General features: G+C 36.2%; 1 protein-coding gene across 10 annotated transcripts in view; it reads right to left on the bottom strand.

Annotated features, from left to right (window-relative positions):
• The window catches only part of MITF (melanocyte inducing transcription factor), a 245,906-nt gene that overhangs the window by 141,661 nt on the left and 78,606 nt on the right, over positions 1 to 25,639 (bottom strand). For 4 of the 10 annotated variants that reach the window (XM_045832162.1, XM_045832163.1, XM_045832170.1 and 1 more), the window contains exon 2: positions 7,279 to 7,374. The exons of the other annotated variants lie outside the window; for them this stretch is intronic. In XM_045832162.1, the coding sequence (XP_045688118.1) occupies positions 7,279 to 7,374 (96 nt within the window). The remainder of the gene's footprint in view (positions 1 to 7,278; positions 7,375 to 25,639) is intronic. 10 annotated transcript variants of the gene reach the window in all.

The raw sequence follows: 25,639 nt of genomic DNA, 5'->3' as shown, positions 1-25,639 counted from the left end.
CACCATTACATCTGGTGCTACAGCTTCCCATCCATTATAGATATGCCTCCTGCCTCCACTTTACCATAATGTACAACCTGTGATCCTTTCTACACCCACATCCACAAGGCACAGAACAAGTTTACTGTTATATTTCTATATTGCTTAACCATTTAACAAGTGTAAAACTGTTTTTATTAGATTCCTATCTTTTCTCTCTTTAATAAGTCACTGATTAAGTTTATGAGTACTGCATCTCTAACCCCATTCTTCCTATAGATTCTAGGGTATTTACTGTATGATTTGATATAGCTTGGGGATTTTTTTAGAAATGCATATGCTGTGTTGTAGAGCTGACTATATTGAAGATTCAATATAAAATATTATTTTAAAAAATTAATTTTGCCCTGGTGAGGTGGCTTAGTTGGTTGGAGTGTCACCCCATACACCAAAAGTTTGTGGGTTCAATCCCCAGTCAGGGCACATGCCTGGGTTGTGGGCTCCATCCCTAGTTGGAGTACCTACAGGAGGCAACCAATTGATGTTTCTTTGTCACATCGATGTCTCTCTCTCTTCCTCTCTCTCATTGTCTCTCTCACCCCACCCTCCTTTCTTTCTCTCTAAAATCAATAAACATATCCTCAGATGGTTTTAAGAAAATTAATTTCACCAGACTGCAAGTGCTACTCAAAGCTGCACACTGCTAACTCCAGGATATACCATTCACATCATATTTGATGTGTATCCTTTTTCTTATAAATTTATTAACTCAGCATTTATCAAATAGTTATGTGAAGTCTAATATGTGTCAGAAAAGTACTGTTCGAAAGAATGTATTTGCTCATTTTGAAAAATTAAAGTAAAAATGTATAAAAACTAAAAATTTACCCTGGCTGGCGTAGCTCAGTGGATTGAGCGCGGGCTGCGAACCAAAGTGTCACAGGTTCGATTCCCAGTCAGGGTACATGCCTGGGTTGCAGGCCATGATCCCCAGCAACCACACATTGATGTTTCTCTCTCTCTCTCTCTTTCTCCCTCCCTTCCCTCTCTAAAAATAAATAAATAAAATCCTTAAAAAAAAAAAAAACTAAAAATTATTCATCATTTTAATATGCAAATATTTTTATGTGTTTGGCTTTCAGTCTTTTCTTCTTTGCATATAACACTACTATCTCTGCTACGTGCAGTATTTTGCCTGACCTATTTATCTTAACTCGGCTTTAAAATTGACCTGCCACTTCTAAATCAAATATGCTTACTTTTCTAAAATAAATAAATAAATAAATAAATAAATAAATAAATATTGCCAAATTGATTCGATCTCTTTTAGCACTAACTGAGCACACTTTCTCCCTAGAACTATGTTCCATGACATAGGAATTATAATACTTTAACAGGTTCAGCTTAACCACCATGATGATTATTTAAAGGTTCTAATTTTGGCATAGTTGCAATATTTCTTGCCCTTAAGAATATTTACTATTTTTATTCTAGTTCTAAGATTTCTTAAAAATATAAATTATATAAGTAGCACATTTGAAAAAGAAAATGGACATGTGTTATTAGTCTCCTGCAAGTTACAGTTTCAGTGATTGCATTCTGCCCTTTTATCTGTAACCTTTCAAGTATCGTACCACTAGAATTAACTACATAAAACAAAGCTGTATTTGAATACTTCTAAGTAGTAAATACACACAATTAATGTGTCCAGAAGACTGCCTACTAGTTCCCCCTCTTTATTTTTTTAACAAAGTTATTTTAAGATGTGATTTTTTAAAAATGTGGATTTAAGACTTTAGTAAGTTATGTGGAAGATATAGATTAAATATAAAGATACACACATATATATGTATGTATGTATCAAAGACTGGACTAGATATATTCTTGAATTTCCTCTCCTACAAAATATGAAATAGGTTTGTCATTATATCTATTTAAGTTAAAGTCCCTAACAAGCAAAAAGCAATTAGGAATTTAGTGTTACATCCTCTATTGCCCTTTGGTGAGATACAGAGAAACATTAAGAAATAGGACAAAAATCAAAAAAGGCAAGTTATCCATATACATCTACTCGGAAATCATCTCACAGCCATTCACCTGCTTTACCCACAGAAGCATTCCTAAGAAGGCTGTGTTTGAGAAGGAGCAAAAGTGAATCATATAATCTCTCCAGCAAAGCATATCTCAAAGCAAAGGAGATCCATCCTCTCAAGGATGACTGAAAGCAAGACCCAGAAGCAGGGTTTGAATTCAATGAAAGCAAAAAGACATCTCTCTGCAGCCTGATATTTTATCCACAATCAACTCCATAAAATACCCTTGCTTATATCAGCAGCAGAAAGTTCCTAAATTATTACAGGTTGCATTATTGAAACTTTTGTACCCCTGCCCCAAACATTCAAGAACTACTAATGCTCCAGAAAGATCTCCACATTAACCTCCAACCTCACACAGCCCTTAGCATATTCCTGGGAGGATATAAGGTACAGATATTTCTAGGTGAAACACACAGCACTAAAGGCATAAGTTCTTTAATATTTTTAAGTCCTAATGTAAATGTTTACAATTTTTAAGAAACCAACCAAACTTCCCTTACTCATTTTTATGTATCAGTCTTTCTTGAGGTTAGACTATACTTAAAGCAGTTCTATTTTCTCTTCTGTGCATACTGAACATTAACAAATAGAATCTTGAGTCAGGTTCCCTTCAGAGCCCACAGAGATGTCAGTGCCACTCAGAAAAGCTATCAGCCACCGACATGCCCAGCATCACATCACAGTGACCTCTTGCCAGAGTGCAAGGGAGGAGACCAGGATGGCCCATCCTGGCCACAAAGGATGCCACTGGGATCCTCCAGACTCTCTATCCCAAGTTCTTCTGCACCCTCTTCTATCAGAGAGCTACTCAGAGCCCAATGAATAATGGGGCTATAAATAATGAGGTACTAAAAAGATATAAGAGAAAGTCTTGGACTATGCTAGACACCAGAAGGAAGAAAGCAACCACAAAATGAAAACTGCCTTTAAAAGTAGCTATGGTTAAACATGGGGGAAAAATCCCAGGATTTTGCTCTCCATACCATAGTTAATGAAAAGAGACATTTAACACCCAGTAGGAAAAATAGTTTTATAACTTCATTAGCAATTACTGCAAAGCTCATTTGTAAGAGCTTGGTGAATTCTTATTTTCTCTGACTTTGACAACCAACATTCTCTGGAGTCAGAAGCCAGGGACTTACTCTATGTTGAATGTTCTCCTAAGTCCCTTTGAAAGGAAAATATATACACAAACTTCACACTGACTGATGTATGAAATGTTTAATAAAAAAAATGCAGGTTGAAACCATTATAACACGTCATAAAGCATCATTAATGGCCACTCAGCAAAACCTAAACCATTTTTAAGGTCATAAACAAGTATATAGTATGCTACTTATTTATTGAAAACATCCCTTAAAAAGCCTCACAAGAGCTAGGCTGCTTCATACTGCTGTCCACACAGCAGCTGCAGGGCTTACAGATGACCTTGCAATTCCCCTGACAAATCCTTTCAGCACTTGGTCATTGACTTTAAAAACTAGGGAGACGTGAGGCAAAGCTATAAAAATCAGAAGCAGGAATACCAGAATATGCCGGAATATGATAAATGTCTTTCTTACAGAAGAAACATAGGCACTATTGATTTACAGAATCCAGTGGAAAAGGCAATAAGTTAAATCTCCTTTATCATTTACATTTTTAAGCAGAAAAGCAAAATCAGACTTACCCTGAGAAGCCATCCTATAGACTGACTCAGAAAAGTAACCTGTTCACAAACCAAAAACAGCTACAGGCCATGCTCTAAAAACTCACTAGGTTTAATCCACCCAATCTGTATGCATCTGACTTTTTTTCAAGAACTTCTGCAAATGTATAGTAAATGAGTAATCTTTCAGACTTCGTAAAAGATGCCAAACCCAACACTAATGACAGTAGTTTCATTTACTCATCACATTTTTGAGTGGCTTTATTTTACTTTTTAGGCAAATTAGTGTTTTGCTAATGTAAATTTCCTGACACTGGAGTATGCACACTTTGTCCCAAAGGCAGCAGGTGGCCTGGTGTGTGTCTTAACTTTCTGGGTCCTCACCAGCAGTCAGTAATGTTTGAACTAACATGTAAAGGCATAGCCTGCTAGATAAACTGTCTTTTAAAATAAATAAAGCCATTTTTTTCTAAATAAAACTTATAGTCAATTCCACTCTTCTTTCACTGAAAGAGGCATTCATTTTGTAATAACAGTTTTTAGAAATAGTGAAGAATATGACATATAAATTCACCTCCCACTGTCTCCCCAACCAATTATTTCTCTTAGAGATAATAATTATTGATAGCTTTTAATGTATCATTCAAGAATTATCTATGTACATATTATACATATGATTTTATACACACACACACACTTTAAAAATATCCTTGGCAACTAATGGGCCTTGGATCAGAATTTTCCAGATTTTATAAAGGCAGAATACATACACAGTAAAAAATCCTCAGTAGATCAGGGCAACAGCTGGTAATCAATTTCTCCCAGGAAACACGAATATTCAACTAAGTGGGATAATAAAGACTATAAATAGCCTCATGTAATTTCAAGTCAGAGAATTCTGCCAAATTAGGTAAAGAAAAAAATGAAATCCTGCAACATTCAGAGACGTTTTAATTTTGGAATTATGAATAAGGAATTTCAGACCAACTGTTTTTCTCCCAGTTTCTTACCAAGTTTTCAAAACTTTGTTTTTATTACAAATGTTTATGTTAGGAAATTTAGGAAATATACATGAATAAAATTAAAGTCACCTGTAAAATCCCACCAAACAGAGAACAGAGTTCATATTCAGTCACATATTGAGTACTTCATGGAAGTGCAGTCTCAGTATTGTGCAGGCACAGTAAAAAGGGAACACAAATCCTATTTTCACATCAGGTAGAAAGTAACACCTGTTCTACAATTACAAGGCACTGTGCTAGTAAAGTTCAAAGGAGGTATTAGGTAGACAGATCTTTAAGGCTACTTAGAACCTTTCAAAACATTTCCTCTGTTTGGAGAATTCCCTTATGAGTTTAGAGAGACAGAGACAGCTTCGACTTTGAAATCAAAGGTTCACATTCCCAGACTCCTTTGCAGCTAGGATAAAGATGTACTTGCAGTTATGCCAGTTGGATATACCTGGGCCAGACTGTGTGGAACTGTACCCTGGCAAGGAAAGAAGCAGCTATATCTAGCAGGCATTAAGGCTAGGAGTGTGGCTATGAGGATCAGTGGTACATGCTGGTGGGATCCATGCTGCAAACTACAGTATCTGTGGCAGCAACATCAGTATCTCTACTGGATAGTCCTATGTTGAGCTAGGGGTTTGCTCAGGTCAGCTTCTTTGTCCTACTCAGATCCTGAGCTCCTAAAAATGTTTTAATAAACTATTTTTCTGCTTAAACTAAAGAGAGCTTAGTAAACTAAAGAGAGAGTTGAATTTGACTGATTCAAGTTAGAAATTTTTTTAACAAGCTAAGGAAGCATGATGTAGTTAAAAGGTAACTGAAAGTCAAAGTGAACATCATTCAAAATTTTACTCTTATCCTCACTCTATACCAACTGTGTCTGAGCACCTGGAAAAACTTATTAGATTATTTGATTATCAGTCCCCCATCTGTAAAATAATATTTACTTTGTAAAATTGTTCATGAGAAAGAAATGAGCTCTTTTATTTATTTACTCATTTGTTTATTCAAACATTTATTGAGTTTATATTATAGGCTACAGACTGTGCTAAATATCAGATACTAGAGTATAGCAAATAGAATTACCAGATATCATATTAATCTCAAATAAATCACAAATAATATTTCAGTATAAGCATGTACCACATTTGAGATGCACATCTTAAGGATACAGTTTTAAGTATTTGAGATATATTTATTATTTTTAAATGTTCCATATGTGGCACATACTAAATAATTCATTTTGATCTGAAATTCAAATTTCATAAAGTGTCCTATATTGTATCAGGCAACCCTAGGTAAAAGTAGTACACAAAAGGGGTGGGTTACCAGTTATTGCAGAACCACCATCTAGTGCTAGGAGTTGAGACAAAGTGAGGGAACAGGTAATACACAGTTAAAAACTATATACACAGTATGAATAGAGAACAGAACTATGAATGTAATGAATTGAGAAATAAGATAAAAGTAAAGAGGAAAGTATATTTAAATACATTGTTGTTAAGGAAAGGCTTGTGCAGGAAGCTAACTTGGAAGGAAAGATCATGCTGAAGGAAATAAAAACTTATCATAGTAAAGCATCAGCACAAAGCCTAGCACACAGTAGATGCTCAATAAATGTTCACTTCATTCCTTGGCAGGGCCAGAACTTCTAATTCTGTTGGCTCACTCACCCTAGTCCAGCCCTGTCCCTTGGGGTACAAAAAAAAATGATAAGAAGGGGTATAAACAGACCACCAATGTCTTCTTCCTTCAGGTCTGGCAGCCACAATCTCTCTATACCCATGGTGAGCAACTCCAAGCCAAACTGCCACACCAACCCTCCTGAATGCCTAACCCACAGAAACCAAGAAAGATAATAAAATGGCAGCTATTGTTTTCACTTTCTATGTTTTAACAAGATTTGCTATACAGCAAAAGTAGCCAGGTATTGGCAAGAACAGAGAAGACCCAAAACTCTCAGACACTGCTGATGGAAGCATAAATGAAGACAACTGCTTTGGGAGACTGTTGGCAGCACTAAGGAAAGCTAGACACATATGAACCTGTGCAGCACTCAGCTCACAATCCCAGGACACTGATGCATTCAGGTTCTTCCCAGCTCCCACAATAAGCTTCTCCCTCCTGTCTCAGAACTTATAACACACCCTTGGATTAATATTAAATTTTCCACAGTTCACCGTTCAACATACACAGAATATTTTGTTACACAGAAAGTCATATACATATATGGCCTGTCCAGAAGGTATCCCAGCCATGTAATATGAAAACTAAAGACATTTATTGAAGAAGATGTAAGATACAAGAAACACTGTACATAGGACAATGATGCCTCAGTCCCCTTTAAAGTAGACACCTTGGGACTTCACAGTGTTCTCCCAATCACCATCAGCTGCCTCCTGAATCTCATCAACAATCTGAAATCTCTTCCCTTTTAAAGGTGATTTTAGTTTTGGGAAAAGCCAGAAGTCACAGGACTCCAAATCTGGGCCAGAGGCGGCGCTGAGTCACCTGGGTGATTTGATGTTTCACCCAAAAAACTCACCATGAGATATAATGCATTAGCAGATGTGTTGCCATGATGAAGCTGTCAATCACCAGCTGCCCATAGTTGCGGCCTTCTGAATGATCCAAATAGCTTCTGTGGAGGAATGTTCAAGCTTAACGCAAAATTTGATGCAGATTCATTGCTCTGCTCACCCAGTCATTTTGAATGCAACGTCCACATGGTACACATGCTCACTAAACGGCATCTACCACCCCCATTGACTAGTACAGTGAAGTCATCCTTGTTCATTGTTCACGCATGTGCATGACAGTCCACTCTCCTTAGCTGCCAGTTTACATGGATGTCTCACAAACTATTCTCGTTATATTAACAATGTCTGAACTCTTTCTGGACAGACCTCATATATATAATATAAAAATTTATATATAAATATATATACTTTATACATACTTAATAAATATATAAATAAATATACATACTTAATATATAAATATATACTTAATAAAAATTTTCTGATTTATTACATTTCATATCTGGGGAGTTTTACTAACCTGGCACTGAGGGAAAAAGAAAATGAATAACCCATGCATTCACAGATATCCCAGGCAACTCCTTGAATGCCCTCCAAAAAAAAGAAAACTGAGCCAAGAAATCATGATGGTTGTGAAAAACATATGTGAGAATACAACTCAAGGACCAAATTACCTACTGCTGTCCTGTCTATTTAAACAGAATGTTGCAAAAAGACCAAGTACTGCAGTGACAGTGACAGCCAGTGTCTCCTAGAAGAGCAAAAAGCAAATTTGAAACTTGATAGGTCTCCCACTGCATAGCAAGGTGAGTGAAGCAGCTTATTCCCACCACATAGAAGAACGGGGAAGAGGACAGAAGGACATGTAAAGGGAAAAGAAGAGAGGGGAAAGGTGGGGAGGGGAGGGAATGGGAGCGGGGAAGACAACCATAAGCTTCACTAGAATTTTGCTACTGCTCTACTCTGTGTTGCTGGTCTGGAACCACATCATTTGTGCTGGTAATAATGGGGGGAGTAAACAACACAATATCTGTAATAACTGCCATTTACTCTGTGCCTGCCATGTACAAATATTATGTTAAGCCATGAGATACTTACATCTTCATCAGCATCATTGCAGCTAATACTTATGCCAGGCACTGTCATCATCTCATGTCACTCTCACCACAACCTTGTAAGATAACATGTTATTATTCCCATTTTACAGATGAGGAAACTGAGAGATAGAGAGGTCATATAGGTTGCCTAAGGTCTTATCTATGAAAGCACTGATGGTGTAGGGCAGGGGTGTCAAACTCATTTTCACCGGGGGCAACATCAGCCTCATAGTTACCTTCAAAGGGCCGAATGTAATTTCAGCTCCTTAACAGTTAAGGAGTAGTTATATTTATACAGCCCTAAAATTATTTCGGCCCTTTGAAGGCAACTGCAAAGCTGATGTGGCCCCCAGTGAAAATGAGTTTGACACCCCTGGCTAGGATAAAGTAAGATTAAACAAACAGCAAAGTCAATAAGAAAAAGATGAAAATACCTCATGGAAATATTTGAAAGTGGAAAGCTTATTTATGGCAACATAAGAACTGAGATTTATGAAACTGTAACCAATGGGATGAAATATACAATGTGAGGAATCTCAGCTAAATTGGCCAGATTTAAGTTCCATGTTGTACACTCTGAAATGGAGAGCCAGATCTCATATTCATTTATTCATTCATTCACAAAATATTTATGGAGTACTATGTGCCAGACACTGTTCAAGGTGCTGGGGATACAGCGATGAACAAAGAGACAAAAATCCCCACTTCTGTGGAGCACTGGAGTGGGGAAAGAAATATGGAAAAAAAGTTCAGTAAATAACTAAGCCATATAGGATGTTAAATGTAGTAAGTGCTAGGGACAAAAATAAAGCACCAAGAACCAAGAGAGGGGCAGAAGAGGGATACAATTTTCATATGGTAGTCAAGATAAACCCTGAGGGGAACATCACAGCAAAAAGGAGGCACACAGATGAGCTCTGTGCTTGGTTGGAGTCAGGCATCCCAGGTGGGATGGTGTTTCCACCCTGGAGCAACAGTGAGGAGGCCAGCCCAGCTATGCAAGGAAACCCACAGGAGAATACAGGAGGAGGTAAAATCATCAACATTAGGGACCGAACTGAAAAAGACTGTTTAGGCCACTGCACACCAAAGATTCTTCAGCTTTGGGGTCATGAATTACATGTAGAAAGAAGCTCATTAAAGCTAGGAACCCCCAGCCCAGAAAAGTATGCATACACAAAACACTAACCTAATTTTAGAGGGTTAGCATCTCTGCAACACTCCATCCTAGACTCTTAGTATCAGAACATCTTCCTGCAGTAGAACATAGTCTTCATGCTAAACTAAAGAAACACACTGCATCTATTTAATAGCTTCCAAAAAGGGGACAGCAACTTAGGACACTGAGCACCAGTGTTCCTGCAGTCTCTGAGGCTTTACTTCTTCCATTATCAACAATCCAAAGAGGCCATGCTGAAGCACTAATGGCCCTAGGGAAACACCCACATTTGTCACCTGGGGACTCTTACTTTGTTACACACAGGGTTCAGACACAAAACCACATCAACAGTGAGCTTAACATCCATAGGGTAGAGCAATGGATACAGCAGTAGCCCAAGTCGAAGTGGATGACACTTAGAGCCTACTGACCACCTTGCAGTTCATAAATGTGTGTATACACATATGTTTTTTAATTCTTTTCATAAAAGCTAAAAGAGAGCAGGGGTATTGTTCTGTTTTGTTATTCCTGAATTCCTAGTACTTAGAACAGAATCTGGTACACAGAAGATGCTCAATAAAGAACAGTTGAATAAATGAATAATTCCAAATAATTATTTCTTTGCAAAACCATTCTAGGAAAGAGCAAATCAAAATGTCACAATTAAATAGACAGTATAGTTATGTTGGAAGGGGTAGAGTATATTGCTTACCTAGGGAAGTAGGAAAGCCTATGAAAGCTCAATTTAACACGAGCCATAGTATTCCATGTCATAAACCATACCTATAGAATATCAGAAATTATACTACCTTCCTCCCTCAGTAACACAGATTTCTTACCAACTCAACTCAAACCATTTCTGGTTTACACTAGTTTGCCTGCTTTTGTTTTTGTTTTTAATTTCAAATCTATCAGAGACCAAAACTTTTACAAACTATAAAATTAATTCTTAGACAAATGAAACAAAAATAACTGACACAAATATGCAAACCCAAATTTGTATTAGATCCAACAGGCCTAAATTTACTCCGTCCAATTGCAATAAAGGCTTCTGAACACTCTCAATTTTTGTTCTTATATCATTGTGACCAGCAACACACAGTTCATGAACTAGTCTAGTTCGTGGGTCCTATTTCAAATAACACAATTCTTAGAACATACACATGCACACACACACCATCACCACCACTTCTACCATCACCACCTCCACCACCTCCACTACCACTATCACTACACACGCATACCAGAGATTTCAGTATTCAATTCACATGCCAATGCTTTTGCTTTCCAGCTGATAATGAGAAAAATAATGTTCTGCCTCCTATTAAACTTCTGTCAGATACTTACTTCAGTTATCATGGAATAAAACTACCAAGGCTGTGATACTTACAATATCAGACTCAAAGAATATGTTAGTAGATTAATAACCTTACTTCAAATCATCCCAAGATTTAAACGTAAAAATTAAGAGCATATTGTTCACTTTATAATAGATCCTACCTTAAATAGAATAATTATAATGAAATTCATTTTCTGTATGTAAGTACAATGGTGACTTCATTATTAATACATTTATAAAATATAATCTTTATATATTCATTTTCTATATTTATGTACCTACAGCTTTAGTCTAAGTATAGTTATTGTATAAACTAGTATGGTGAGGTTTTTAGAAATGCCACTAAAATTATGCCCTCGTGGGTCACAAGTGTCCTTTACTTATTCTAAGTTAGTTAATATTATCTACTTAAAAATTATCCCAAACAAACCTATATAAAATTAGATTTAATATAATTTATAAACAAAACTGACATGACTATTCTAAGAGGAGAACAGGTTGTCCTTTTCACTTTTTTCATTAAAATAGCTGCAGATTAATGAGGGATGCTAGCTAATCTTAAATTATCCTTCATTTTAAAATATAACCTTTATAAACATAATCCTGAAATTTTTAGTCATTCGCAAAGGTTAAAATATAACCCTTACAAACATAATCCTGAAATTTTTAGTCATTCGCAAAGTTTTCTTAATTCAGGATGAGTTAATGATTTTCATGCAAGCCCAACTAAACATGCATTCCGTGGTAAAGCGTGCTAGAGGCTGAGCATGGAGTCAATAATGATTTCCTTACTGGCTGTCACCCAGACACGTAACCCAACATTTAGGCCAATTGTAAATAAAGGTGAAGATAGTCTTGATCATATTTACAACATGAATTTTCTAGAGACAAGACTCAAGGCTGTCACCTCCAACCTCCACACAGCTTCCATCACATCACCTGGAAGAAGGAAAAAATATTTATTGAATAAGAGAATGGAACTTCATTCCTCAATTCCTCTAGGTGTCCAAGGTCACTGATCCTCAGGCCTTCTTTTGTGAAAGGCAAAATTCAACAGGGCACTCATGCTACTGACTTATAGTCTTGGTTTTGTGCATATCCTGTGCATTGCCTGTTTGGTGGTTTGGCAATAAACTTATGTGAAAGTTAGAAAAATAAATAAAGGAAGGAAGCTGTTGAATAAAATGAAAATGAAAAACAAATTGAAAATTATATTGCAGAGAACATATCTACTGATTTAATGAAAATGTCTGAAACATGACAACACTGCCCCTCCTTGCCAAGTCCCTTCCCACTGATAACTCCCTCTGAGAGATTTATATTCCCTTTCCACACAGACCAGGCCTGGCCACTAACGCATTATGGCCAATAAAATGTGTGTTCAAGTGACATGTGCACTTCCTAGGAGGAGGAGCTCTAAGGGCCAGTATGTAGCTCTACTATTTCCCTTTTCCTTCTGTTCAAGACACATATATCCCAAATAGCAGCTGCTCCTTAAGCCTCAGTTTCAGAAGGAAAGACATGTAGAGCAGAGTCATTGTCAATGTGAGATTTTTGTAAGTCACTATAATTTCAGAGTCTCTTGTTAATCCAGCAAAACTTGGCCTCTGCTGACACAATGGCCTTCTCTCAAGGTATATCCATGTTTTTAAGAAAAAGGTAAAGCTGAGCTTTCTTAAGATTTTACTACAGAAGCAGCAGTCATGAAAAAGAGCTACCCTGTCACTCAGGGAGCAGGAGTATGTAGTGACAGGCAAGCAAGAGCAGTTTTAGCATTGAGAGGCTGGGGTGCAGTCAGGAGGCTATGAGCTAAGAAAGTGGCAATACAGTACAGCACCAGCAAAATGAGAAGACATGGCTATTTGGTCAATTTTCTACTTCTATTGGCAAACCATGAGTTCCAATAAGCAGGGCCCATGCTTAGTTCAATATATCCGGAAGTGTGATACACAGCATATCAGTGGTGGTGTATCAAATGTGTTTGATGGTAAATGCGAAACTTTAAAATATTGCTACAAACCCCCTTATTTCAAAAAATTTGCATCTTTGGGCAAAGCAAAGTAAAACAAAGTGAGCTGATTAAGGCAAAATAATAATAAACAATAAGCAAACAGTAGTATTATGATAAACCAATATGGCAAAATGCAACAATAACTCAGGAATAGAATGAAGTCTGGTAAGAACTCTCTTCTTCAATCACTGTCCCTATACTTGGAGTGTAACAGAAAGGTGATGAGGAAGGAAGAAAGAAGATGAAGATTCAAACATGTATGTGTAAACCCTCAAAAACATGAAAACTCTGTATACAAGCAAGAGAATGCAAACAGCAAATTATGCTGATGTTTTGCTAGTATTTATAAAAGGTTAATTTAATAATAGCAGCTTCCATTCTTTTGAGTACTTATTATATGTCAAGCACTAAGCAGAACACCCATCATTTCACTCAATTTCTTCCAAAACCCCACACAAATAGAGGTAGTATGCCTACTACTAATGAGGAGACAGACTCAAAGATGTGAATAACTTGATTAAAGCTCACACTCAAATACTGTGTTTGTCGAGTTTTGAGCTTCTGCCCTTAACACACAGTTCACAGTCTTCTAATGTCCAAACATTTAAATAATAACAATGACAAATATTAATAGGTGCACTCTTTGTAAGTGCCCCAAACTAGGAAACTCCGTAAATGCACATCAAAATGGATAAATAAATTCCAATAGACTCATGCAATGAAATACCATATTGCAATGAAAATGAGTTTCTGGAACATAATAGTGATCAATAGATGTCAGACACAGGCAAGTACCACAGTACTCTATGACTCTATGACTGATTCCACTTCTATAAAGTACAAAACAGGCAAAATTAGTGTATGCTCTCAGGAGTCAGACTAGCAGCTGCCCTTGGACACAGGAAGGGATTATCTGGGGTACAGGTAATGTTCAATTGATTTGAGTGCTGATTAACAGGAATCCAATTTATAAGAAATTCATCATGCTATACACTTAAGAACACTTTTGTCTAAATATAATATACCTCAATAAAATTTTTTTTAAATTAAAAATGATGCACCTATTCAAGGCACATTTTGCTTTATCTTTTTAATGTATTTAGCCTCAAATATACTAAGAATCCAAAAATCTGTTTTGGTGTATTTGTTTTTCTCTAACTAACTGCATACTCTTGAGATTAGTTTCCCCAACGCAAAATTGAAGGGATCAAATCATATAATCTTGCAAGTGTCTCATTCTGGTCTTTTCTCCCTCCCAAGTCCTACACTTGCTCATATCACACAGCTGCACCATTCACACAGAAAAGAGGAACAGAAGAGCAACTGCTTGCACCCCTATCATATGACACAGGGTAGAAGGAAACAAACTTGACATGTACATTTAATCAACTTTTGATTATCAGTGTAGATGTTACAGATCTGCATACAGGCCCCAGAAACTGAATTACCACTCACTAACCAGGGCCCATAGCAACCTTGTTCACATATCCTAAAGCTCCCACACACTCAGAATGGTCAGTTTGTCAGAAAAAATCTTTTGTGAATTTTTTACCCTAGGATTATCAGAGCCAATAACCTCCTCCTCTGTTAGAAATAACTACAAATTTGTAGTTTCCTCCAATTTATTCATTTAATCAGAAGAATGTTGGGAAATATATAATAGTAGATAACAAGTCCAACAGTAGTACAAATAAAAGAACCATTTCTGAGTCAGGTACAGGAGGAGTCTAAATTGTCTTCTTTTGACTAAATTATGAGTTTGTACCAAGTTACTTTTTAGATGGTCCTTAGCCTGGCAGAGACATAGATAACACCAGTCTTCTGACAAATGATGACAGACTTTGAATATCAAATCTCTCACTGAGCCATAAATAATGTCACTCATATTTTGACCTTTGCTTAGCCATTTATATGAATGTGGTAAGTGTAATAGGATAACTTCAGGCCGGTGTATGTGTCAGTTGTGGCCTTTGGTCCAAGTTCTGGTCATTCTGCTAACCAAAGGCAGGCTACAGGTCACATTCTGAACCAGAGAGGGAATCATATTCAACCATGCATCTGTTCAGGAGAGGACAGTCACAAAGGGTCAACAATAGAATGATCCAAAATCAAGGTGACAGGCAAACATCTATCAATAGCTCACTTTGGTGCAGATCAAACAATGTAGGTTTTTTAGAAAACAGATCTGGGGAAAGGCCCCAATGCTAAAAGAAATAAAATAATCATAATCCATGTTTCCCAGTGAAAAGAAAAAACAAAAGCCTAAAAGACTAAGGTTCAAAACCTAACTATATGCTGCATAAACACAAGCCTTAAATAGAAGGACCCAGAAAAGCTGACTGAGGAAGAAGGGTAGCAGTGAAAACACTTTGTGAATGCTAACCTGTAGGACTCAGTAAGCCTGGGTAGAATAATAAAGCCCAGTTGGGGCAAAAAAAAAATTGTTTTGGAAAGAAAGGAAAAAGGAAATAAGGGAATCACAAAGAACACACAAACAAGTGTTTTGTGTTTGCATGTGGGCAGGCAGCGGGTGAACTAAGAATCTAAGAAGTAACTGAGTCACCTTCCACACCAGAGCCCAAGCAGGGGACAGTAGAGTGTAAGACACAGAACCCCCTCTGTTACTATCTCACACTCAGCTGCTTTGTCTTCCCAGAACTTAACTTTTCAGTTTCTTATTTCCATTAAAACTGGTTAGGTTCGGGCTTTTCTTTCCATAGGAACGTAAGTTCTGTGAAGGTAAAGATGTCTCTTTTTTAAATTTTATTTCCCCAGTATCTATGAAGTTCTAGGAACAAAATACTCAAGAAATATTTGCTAGGATAATTAACAAAAGCCAAGAAAGGAATTTTTTATATATCTAGTATCAAGTGTTGCACAGCAAGCACATTCTAAAATGAGGGTCAGCAAACTCCCTATGTAAAAAAGAGGCCAGTAAGTATTTTCAAGCTGGTGGCCACACATGGTCTCTCCTGCATGTTTCTTATTTTGTTTTGTTCTGTTTTGAACCTTCAATGGTTGAAAACAACCACTAATTGTAAAAATCATTCTTAGTTCTATGGCTACAGATGAACAGGCCTGGATGTGGACTATGGTATGTAAATGCCTACTGTAAACTATCACATGTAAACTCAGAATATAAGAGCAAAATATGTTTAAATATATGTTCTACTGTCAAGAAAAGCTGGCTTGCACTTCTGTTTTCATAGATAGATTTTTTTTTTCTATTCTAACTGGAGAATTCAGGATCGAGTATTAGCCTTGATGGCTATCTACTTAACTTTTGTTTTAATGTTTTCAATCTGAGTCTAATTTGATCCTATTGAAGGAAAATATTAATTCAAGGCCTGAAACTACAGAAGCCAGCTTGAAAGCTGAGCCAAGCTCTGCTTTCTGCCATCTCTCATCATTTCCCATACATCCCATCAATTGGATTTTAAGTTTCAGTAACCTCATTAGTTTTTCAGGCTTTATGACTCAAGCTTAGGGTGTGGGAAAGAGGGCAACAACCCAGAAAACAAAGACTGCAATGTCTCCAGAAGTTTAGAAAATTCCAGCATTGTCAGGGCAGATACTATTTATAACCCATTTAATGTATATGCTCCTGAATGCATTTGCTATGGAGAATAATCGACCTACACTACTGAATTCCTGGCTTTGGCAATAGTGAAGAACTCAAGCAGCTAGATGTCTGACAAGTGAAGGAAAAAAAATAAACTCCTTGCTATTATTATTTTATAACTTCTGGCATCACATGACAGAATTAAAAGGTTTCTGTTTTTGACTCACCTTTGACAAGAAAGTGCCTCAATGCTATGAGTTCTGAGTTTAAGATAATGGAAAAATGTGGGGTTGGAAAATATCCTACAATTAGGCTGAAAGAAAAAAAGTTGTGGAAAACACTAACTTTTTTTCCAGAAACACACACATATACAGGGTTAAACGCCAAGTACCTGTGTTGAATACATGTGATACATGGTCTATAATGATTTGTATTCTATGTCTATGTGTTTGCTTTTCTCTTATTGCACAACAGAAGGATTCTCCAAGGAGAAATCAGACATGCTGCTGCCCAAAGTACAGGGTTCTGGGCACCCAGCATCCCAGTGGACTTCCACAAGCCCTGCACATTGCCTCCCTCCACGCCACTCCAGGATCCCAACCAAATTAATCTTCTCCCGTGCCAATTCTATCACATTCCCTAGGTTTACAAAGAACTTGTACCAGGTCATTAAGAACTGAAAAGGGAATGAACATTTTCATCCTGGCAGAAACTTAAAATAGAGCTTAAAAATAAAACAATGAGGATGAATTTTATAGTTCTGCAAAGCCCTTAGTTTCCAGAAATTTTTTTACAACTTAAAAAAAAAGCCCTACTCTTGCTTTTAATGCTACATTTAAAGTACAAGTTATTAAAAATAAACTAGAAATACCAAGGGTTTAATTCCATACGTGACTTGACATATTTCACAATAGTCATGCCAAAGTGTAAATTGGACAAAGTTCTATGCAGATCCCTGGTAAAGAGTCTTCTGAAATTGTTCTAAACATAAAGTGAGTTACATACCAAAATTTAAATTTTTTAGTAGCCATATTAAAAAAAATTAAACAGGTGAAATTAATTTTATTATCTTATTAACCCAGTGTGCCCAAAATATTATTACATTAATCAATATTAAAATTTTAATGAGATATTTTACATTCGTATACAAAATATGTGTGCATTTCATACTTCCAGCACCTCTTAATGTGGACAAGTCACATTTCATCTGCTCTGCAGCCACACACTGCTCTGCTACTGTGTTGGACAACAGTCAAGACTTCTCTTTTGCTTCTTCGAGTTTGCTTTTCCAACCCAAAATACTCTAGTTGTAATGGCATGACTATCATTGAGATAATCTATCTCAGAAGGTATTCTGAGAAGTATTTCAACATCTTGGACAAGTTCACACTCAGGCTTCACTCTCTGGCACAGCCACACTTCAGGCCATCTGTTCTAATGGAACAATGCCCACCTGAAAGCAGTTACCAGCTTCTAGAACCAGACATCCAACCATACCAAGAAGAGTCTCCTAGCTTAAGCAGTTCCAAATTCTCACTTCTAAACTTCATTTTTTCCAGGTGCTGCATCTAGACATTTAGCAGGGCTTCAATTAATACCATTTTTGAGATGCTGTCCTTGAAAGAAGGGAAAAACAAAGCTGTACCTTTTTTATAGGATGGAAGTTTGAGGAAGAAGGTTAAAAGAAACACAAGCTAACATGAAGAGGACACTGTGCCCTTTATATGATATTCTTTTTAATCATGACCTTACTGTGAACCTTTATTCCCACCCAAGCCTCAACTGAATAACTGTATGTGCTTTTCTTAAATCATCACACTGTTCTGATATACATACATATATATTGTTTTCATTTTGAAGGTGAGTTTATTAAAATTCTAACCTATTTAATCACACAATTGAAAAAACAATGGGGCTGATGGCTGGTGCTTTTCATTTTAAACACTCTCTCTGATATTCTCCTGTACCATGTACTACTTCTAGGAAAAAATTAAATTTTCTCAAATAAATTAGTTAAATTAATCAAAGAAAATGAACATTTGTTAAAGTTTAATTTTCAATTAGAGTTCACATTGAATATTACTTTGTATTAGTTTCATTTGTACAGTATAGTGCTTGGACAATTACATAATTTACAAAGTGATCCCCTGATAAATCTAACACTCATCTGGCACTCAACACAGTTATAACAACATTATTGACTATATTCCCTATGCTCTACTTTACATCCCTATGACAATTTTCTAGCTACCAATTTGTACTTCTTAATCCCTTTACCGTTTTTTCACTCAGCCCCCAACCTCTCTCTCCTCTAGCAACCACCAATCTGTTCTCTGTACCTAGTAATTCGTTTCTATTTTGTTCTTTAGATTCCACACATAAGTAAGATAATATGGTATTTGCCTTTTTCTGACTTACTTCACTTACCAGAATATCCTCTAAATCCACTCATGTTGTCCCAAATGATAAGATTTCATTCCTTATTATCACTGAGTAGTATTACATTGTATATGTGTATCATACCTTCTTTACCCAAGTGTCTACTGATCAACATTTGGGTTGTTTCCACAACTTGGCTATTGTAAATAATGCTTCAAATGAACAAAGGGGTGCACGTGTTCTTTTGAATTAGTGTTTTGGGTTTCTTCAGATATATTCCCAGAAGTGGAATATCTATAAATAATGCTGGCTCCATGTGCACTTGAAAAGAATATATATTCTGCTGCTTTCAAGTGAAATGCTCTAAAAATATCAATTAAATCTATCTGGTCTAATGTGTCATTTAAAACTGTCACTTCCTTGCTGATTATCTTTCTGGAAGATCTATCAATTGATGTCACTGCAACATTAGGGTCCTCTTCAATGATTGCATTACTGTCAGTCTCTCTCTTTATGTCCATCAATATTTGCTTTATATGTTCAGGTGCTCTGATGTTGGGTGCATAAATGTTTACATGGGTTACATCCTCTTGTTGGACTGATCCCTTCATCATTATGTAGTGACCTTCTTTGTCTCTTACTTTGTTTAAAGTCTACTTTGTTAAATATAAGTATTGCCAACACAGCTTTTTTTTAATTTCCATTTGCATGAAATATTTTTCAATTCTTTTACTTGTAGTATAGTCTGTGTGTATCTTTCATTCTGAGGTGGGTCTCTTGTAGACAACGTGTATTGTTTTCTTATCCATTCAGCTCCCCTATGTCTTCTGTTTAGAGCTCTAAGCCATTTACATTTAAAGTAAATATTGATAGACATGTGATTATTACCATTTTATTAATCATATTTATATTTTTTCTTCTTCTTCTAAAACAAGGCCCTTTAACATTTCTTATAATACTGGTTGGGTGGTAATAAACTCCTTTTGTTTTTTGTCTGAGAAACTCTCTCTCTCCTTCATTTTTAAATGATAGCCTTGCTGGTAGAGTAGTTCTGGTTGTAGATCCTTGCTTTTCATCACTTTGAACATTTCTTACCTAACCCTTCTGGCCTGCAAAGTTTCTGTTGAAAAATTAACTGACAGTCTAAAGGAGCTCCCTTGAAGATAACTAACAGCTTTTCTCTTGCACCTTTTAAGATTCTGTCTGTCTTTAACCTTTGCCAATGTAATTATGATGTGTCTTGGTGTAGGACTCTTTGGGTTCATCATATTTGGGACTCTTCACTTCCTAGACTGGTATGTCTATTTCCTTTGCCAGGTTAAGGGAAATTTTCAGTCATTTTTTTCCTCAAATAGGCTTTCAATACCTTAGTCTCTCTTCTTTCCTTCTGGTACCTCTATGATATGAATGTTTATTTGATTGATGTTTTCCCAAAGGTCCCTTAAACTATTTTCATTTTTTTCCCTTTTTTCTTTTTGCTCTTCCCACTGGGTGTTTTCTGCTACCTTGTTTTCCAAATTGCTGATAAGATCCTCTGCTTCATCCAACCTGCTGCTGATTCCATCTACTCTACTCTCCATTTCTTTTATTGTAGTTTTCATTTCTGACTGGTTCTTTTTTATGATTTTTATGTCCTTTTTTACATTTACTATTTCTTTTAACTTTGATGTGGTCATGGGAGTAGCCAAGTTCTGTGTTTATTTAGTCCTCCATCTTAATCAGAACTACTAAGAAAATCAACCTACTAATGACAGGGACTGTAACATTACCTTCCTTGTGAGTAAACATTTCATTTCTCTGGCTTTAAAACATACCTTTCACCTCAAATTGTATTAATTTTTTAAGAAATATTCATAAAAATATTCAGAAGTATAATGATTTAAATCCAGTATTTCCCATGAAAATTTTTAAATATTTAGTGAGCTTTAATATGGGGAAATTGTGGAGAAATTATCTTCATGAATCAGGATATTCACTATGGACATTGAAGCTAAAATTGATGGATATATAAGAGTCAGCTGAAAATACTGAGGGAAGAGATGAGGAAGTAACAAATAAAGGGGAAATCTAGTATAAAAGCCTGGAATGAAACCAAGGGAATGAACAGGAAACTTAAAAAGAAACAAAGAAAATTGAATTAAAAAACAGTATGGCTGAGGGACGAAAATAAACAACAGATGATGGTAGAAAAAGCAAAAGGAGAGAAAATGGAGGCTTTGTAGATCCCCTTAAGCTGTACAGAGTTTGTTCTAGCAAGGAGAGCCATCTCAGGGTTTTAAGATTTGAACAGCTCAGAGCACAGATGGGCCAAGGCAAAAGTCCAAACATAGGTAGACCAGCCATCATGTTTGGAGCAAACAATACTATTGCAAATATATACACAGATGGAGAGTTGTTCTTTGTCCCTAAGCATAACTATATATTCTGGAATTGTCCAGCTAAGACAGAGTGTAGAACATAGTAATCACATCCATGGAAACATCCTCAAAGGCTTGGTTAACATGAACCAAACCACTTTAGTTCCAACTAGAACATAATTGTTACTGGCTTTTAAAATACATATCAAACATACAGAGAAGACTATAACAAATACCATATAGACACTCTCCAGATATTAAGATGTTATTCCAAATATCTGATTCAAGTTTTTTTCAGAAATAAAATGTCATGGTTTCAATTTAAGACCTTCTTATACTCTTGCCTGTTCTCTCTTCCACCCTTTTATATTCTCAGAAAGGGGTCAGTTACATTCCAGAAACTGGTGTTTCTTTCCAAACTAAGTTTCTCATGCATATATATGCATAGACACACACAAAAGCATTAAGAGTATATAGTAATGTTCTATAGGTATTTTAAAACTTTACCTAACAGAAAATATCTTACCCATTATACTAGAACTATATCTGATTCAATATTTTTAAAATGTACATCAAGTCTATTTGAGAGAGTAAAACAGGTTTCCAAAATTATGGAATATTTCTGATATATCAAAGGAATGAAGACAAATATAATAAACACACAACTTAAGAAATGAAACATTAGCTACACAATCAGGTTGATTTATAAAGCCATTTTTCACAGTCTTTGTATATCCCTAGAACCTATATGAATAGTTTCAGAACAAGCATCAACTCTTCTACCTACCATGCCTAGAAGTTGTCAATGAATTTTTCTGTAATTTTTCTGACAGTTGCAAGCAGACAAAAAAAAAAAGACTGTCTATGTTCTCCTTGATCCTATCTCACTTCAGTGATAATTAAGTGCCACAAGCCTTGTAGTGTCTTTACTTTCTAACATAAGAATGGCATTTTTCACTTAATGGTGCAAATATAGCCAAATACCAACACTACCCTCACTATGATTATCATTATCATCATCATCATCATCATCATCATCATCATCAAAGAACAAGCCTTAATCGCCTGACATAATATATGTATGTCAGGAGCTATATTAAGCATTTTACTTGCACTATCATAAACAATGCTCATAAAACCCTATGAATTAGGTATTATTATTATTATATGTCCATTTTACAGATAAAATAACTATGAAAGATGTTAACAAACTGCCAAGTATAAAAAGAGAGTAAATTCTGGAGACTAATTTTGAACCCTATGTGCCTGATTCTCAATCCCTGATCTTAACTGTTACATAAAAATTAAGTTAGGAAAAAATTCCATTTCCAATCATGTATAGTAACTGATATCTGATTATCTCTGCTGTAATTAACTAGAAAATTACACAAAATATATGAAATGACAGTTTTCAGTCACTAAACACAGGCATTTCATGACTGATCCCTGAAGGAACAGAAACAAATAAAACAGTATGACTACCTAAGATTTCTGTCTAGAAGTACTTTTTGGATTATGGAGCAGAGAGAGGAAATCGGCAGAGCACAGCAATCTCAACCAGTTGACAAGAAAAGGCTGACTTTCAGAGAGAATGAGATGATTGGAATACGTATGTCAGAAAGGAAGGAACTATGTAAAAAAAAAGTGACCTAGAAATTTCCACAGGGGTCTCCTTAAATCTTTAGGCTAATAGTTATAATGCATATGCAGAGGGTGACACTCTACAAGACTGGGCAAAGAAAAAGTACCAGAGAAAAAGTGATTACCAGAAGAAGAACATCTATTGGGAGGCTATAAGCTCAATTATCTTAGAGAGCTCACAAAAGGCTCCAAACAACTGAAAGAGAGAAACTTCATGAACACCCACAGCATTCAGTAGAGACCCTAGAAAGGTCATACCTTAAGAGTAGGGACACACTAGGTCTACAGTAAGGCTCAAAAAACTTCAAACAATCAAGCTGATTTCTAAGCAAGTTAATTGCCTACCAGGATAAAACTCAACACTTTTTTTTTAAATCCTTAACCAAAGACATATTTTTTATTCATTTTAGAGGGAGAGGAGGGGAGACAGAGAGCAACGAACATCAATGTGAGAGAAAAACATCCATCAGCTGCCTCCTGTACACACTCCAACCAGGGATCAAACCTGCAACCTATGTATGTGCCCTGACTAGGGATCAAACCTCAACATTTTGATGTAGGGAACAATGCTCCAACCAACTGAGCCACTCAGCCAGGGCAAAACTCAATGCTCCTTAAAGGGATAAAACAAAATTCCAAGACACAATCACAGTAACTATCATCCATTAAAATACTACTAGACATGTGGGCAGAAAAGACTTAACATGGCAGGCCTATGCTGCTAAAACCCTACACATTCCAAAGAAAAGGCATTTCTTCAAACTGGCCTTTGTTGACTCCTAGGAGATAACCTCTGAGTCTTTGGAATATTCTGCTTGATAAGAGTGTTTCTGTATGTCTAAAGTCTTGGGCCACACTGTATGTATTGTGAACATCTCCATTTGTATGAATGAGGTTTTGGGCCATTCTGTACCAGTTCACCAGAAAAGTTTATCCCAAAAATGTATTCTTAACAGTGTGATTCAGGATGAATGCATGTTTTTTCCTGAGGGTGGGGTATGCTGAGGTCAGCCACAGAGGCACTACATGATCTCCGAAATAAATTCCTGGACACCAAGGCTCAGGTGAAATCCTTGGTTTGTAACACTTTGCACATGTTACCTCACAGTTGCTAGGAGAATTAAGGGAATGCTCACATGACTACACTGTGAAGGGACACCTGAAATTTGCACTCTGTTTCTACATGAACCAATAGATTAATAACTGGTACATCTATTTTGCATACAAAAATACCAATATCTCTGACTACACAAAAAAATGGTAGTAGAATTGACAGATTAAAAATACAGAATGGGGAAAGACTTAATGAATCAGTGAATCAATCAATAAATCAGTACTTAAATTGTACATAATAAAATATACCACAAGGCTAGGTCATCAGCAACTGCAAATATATCACATTGGGAAGATGGTCAAAGTCTAACGAGAACTGATTCTTTGAGAAGCAAATCAAGAAGCTGCTCAGTCATGCACTGGCCAGTGTGGTTCAGAATTGGACATCACCCCACAAAGCAAAAGGTCCCTAGTTCAGTTCTGGTCAGGGCACATGGCTGGGTTGCAGGTTTGGTCCATTGTTGGGGCGAAAGGCAACTAATCGATGTTCTCTCTCACATCACTGTTTCTCCCTCCCTTCCCCTCTAATTAATTAATTAATTAAATTGAAATAAAAATTTAAAAAAGAAGCTGCCCATTCACACAGACATAGGACCAATGGCATATAATTCTTTTCCTAGTTTCTATAAGTCAATCATATACCATTTATCCCATGGACAGAAGGTCAGAAAACAGAGTTGATAAGTATCTAATATCTTCCAGGAACATTTAAATTAAATATCTGGTGGCCCTCTATTAAGTTTTTATAATTCTTAATGTGTACCTTAATATTACAGAATGCATTAGCAATCCTCTTTCAGTGCCCTATTATAGAATTTTACCTATAATCCTTAAGTATTTTCACTTTTTGTCCTAACACCAATTAGAAAAACAAATTCTCTGAAAATTACTGATTTTCCACTGAACTTAATTTTATAAATTCTAATCAACTTGTGAGTATATATTTTAAAAGAACATTATGGCATACTCCATTCGTACTTCACTGGAAATAATGAACTTCACACCTTTTAAAGAAATCTTTGACATCTGGCAGCTAGGAAATTCCATAAAAGCTACTCCTGAATCAAAAAAGTGTTATCTAATGTCAGCTCTATGAGAGCGGCATTCGATGATCTTTTCTATGAAAGCAATAAAGAAGAATTTGGAATGCAGGTGGAAACATTCTTCCTACATCTTCTTAGCAGCAGAATCTATTAAAAATCCTTATACTTTTGCCTCTGACATAAACTGAATTTGTAAGTGGCCCTTAGAAAGGAAGTGAAATCAATGTCCAAATATATTAGGAAATATAACCACTTCTAGAAGGGAGAATTATTCCACTTGGTGTAAATAGAGATAAATGTATCTATTGATACACTGATATGATAGGAAAGAGTTTGTACACATTCTCCCTATTGAATGATCCAATCTTCCTTTTATTTTACCTTATCTTTCTTAGTTACCCAAATGTGCCAATGAAAAGTTACCTTCAAGGGTAATGTAGAAGGGTGAGAACTCTGGTCTGAGTCAAGTTTAAGGGTGTCCAAAAGTGAAGCATGTTCATGCAGGGACAATTTCCCTCATTCCTGAACTCTTTTTTTTTAATTTTTATTTTAATTGTTGTTCAAGTACAGTTTTCTGCCTTTTACTCTCATCCCACCCACCCCCTCAGCCCTCCCCACCTCCTTCCCATTTCCACTCCCCCCTAGTTTTTGTCCATGTGTCCTTT

This window comes from Phyllostomus hastatus, unplaced genomic scaffold, assembly GCF_019186645.2.
Source record: "Phyllostomus hastatus isolate PE091 unplaced genomic scaffold, TTU_PhHast_1.1 phas_contig_16, whole genome shotgun sequence".
Taxonomy (NCBI): Eukaryota; Metazoa; Chordata; class Mammalia; order Chiroptera; family Phyllostomidae; genus Phyllostomus; species Phyllostomus hastatus.
Note: the sequence above shows the minus strand (reverse complement) of the source record. Positions and strands in the feature narration are given on the sequence as shown.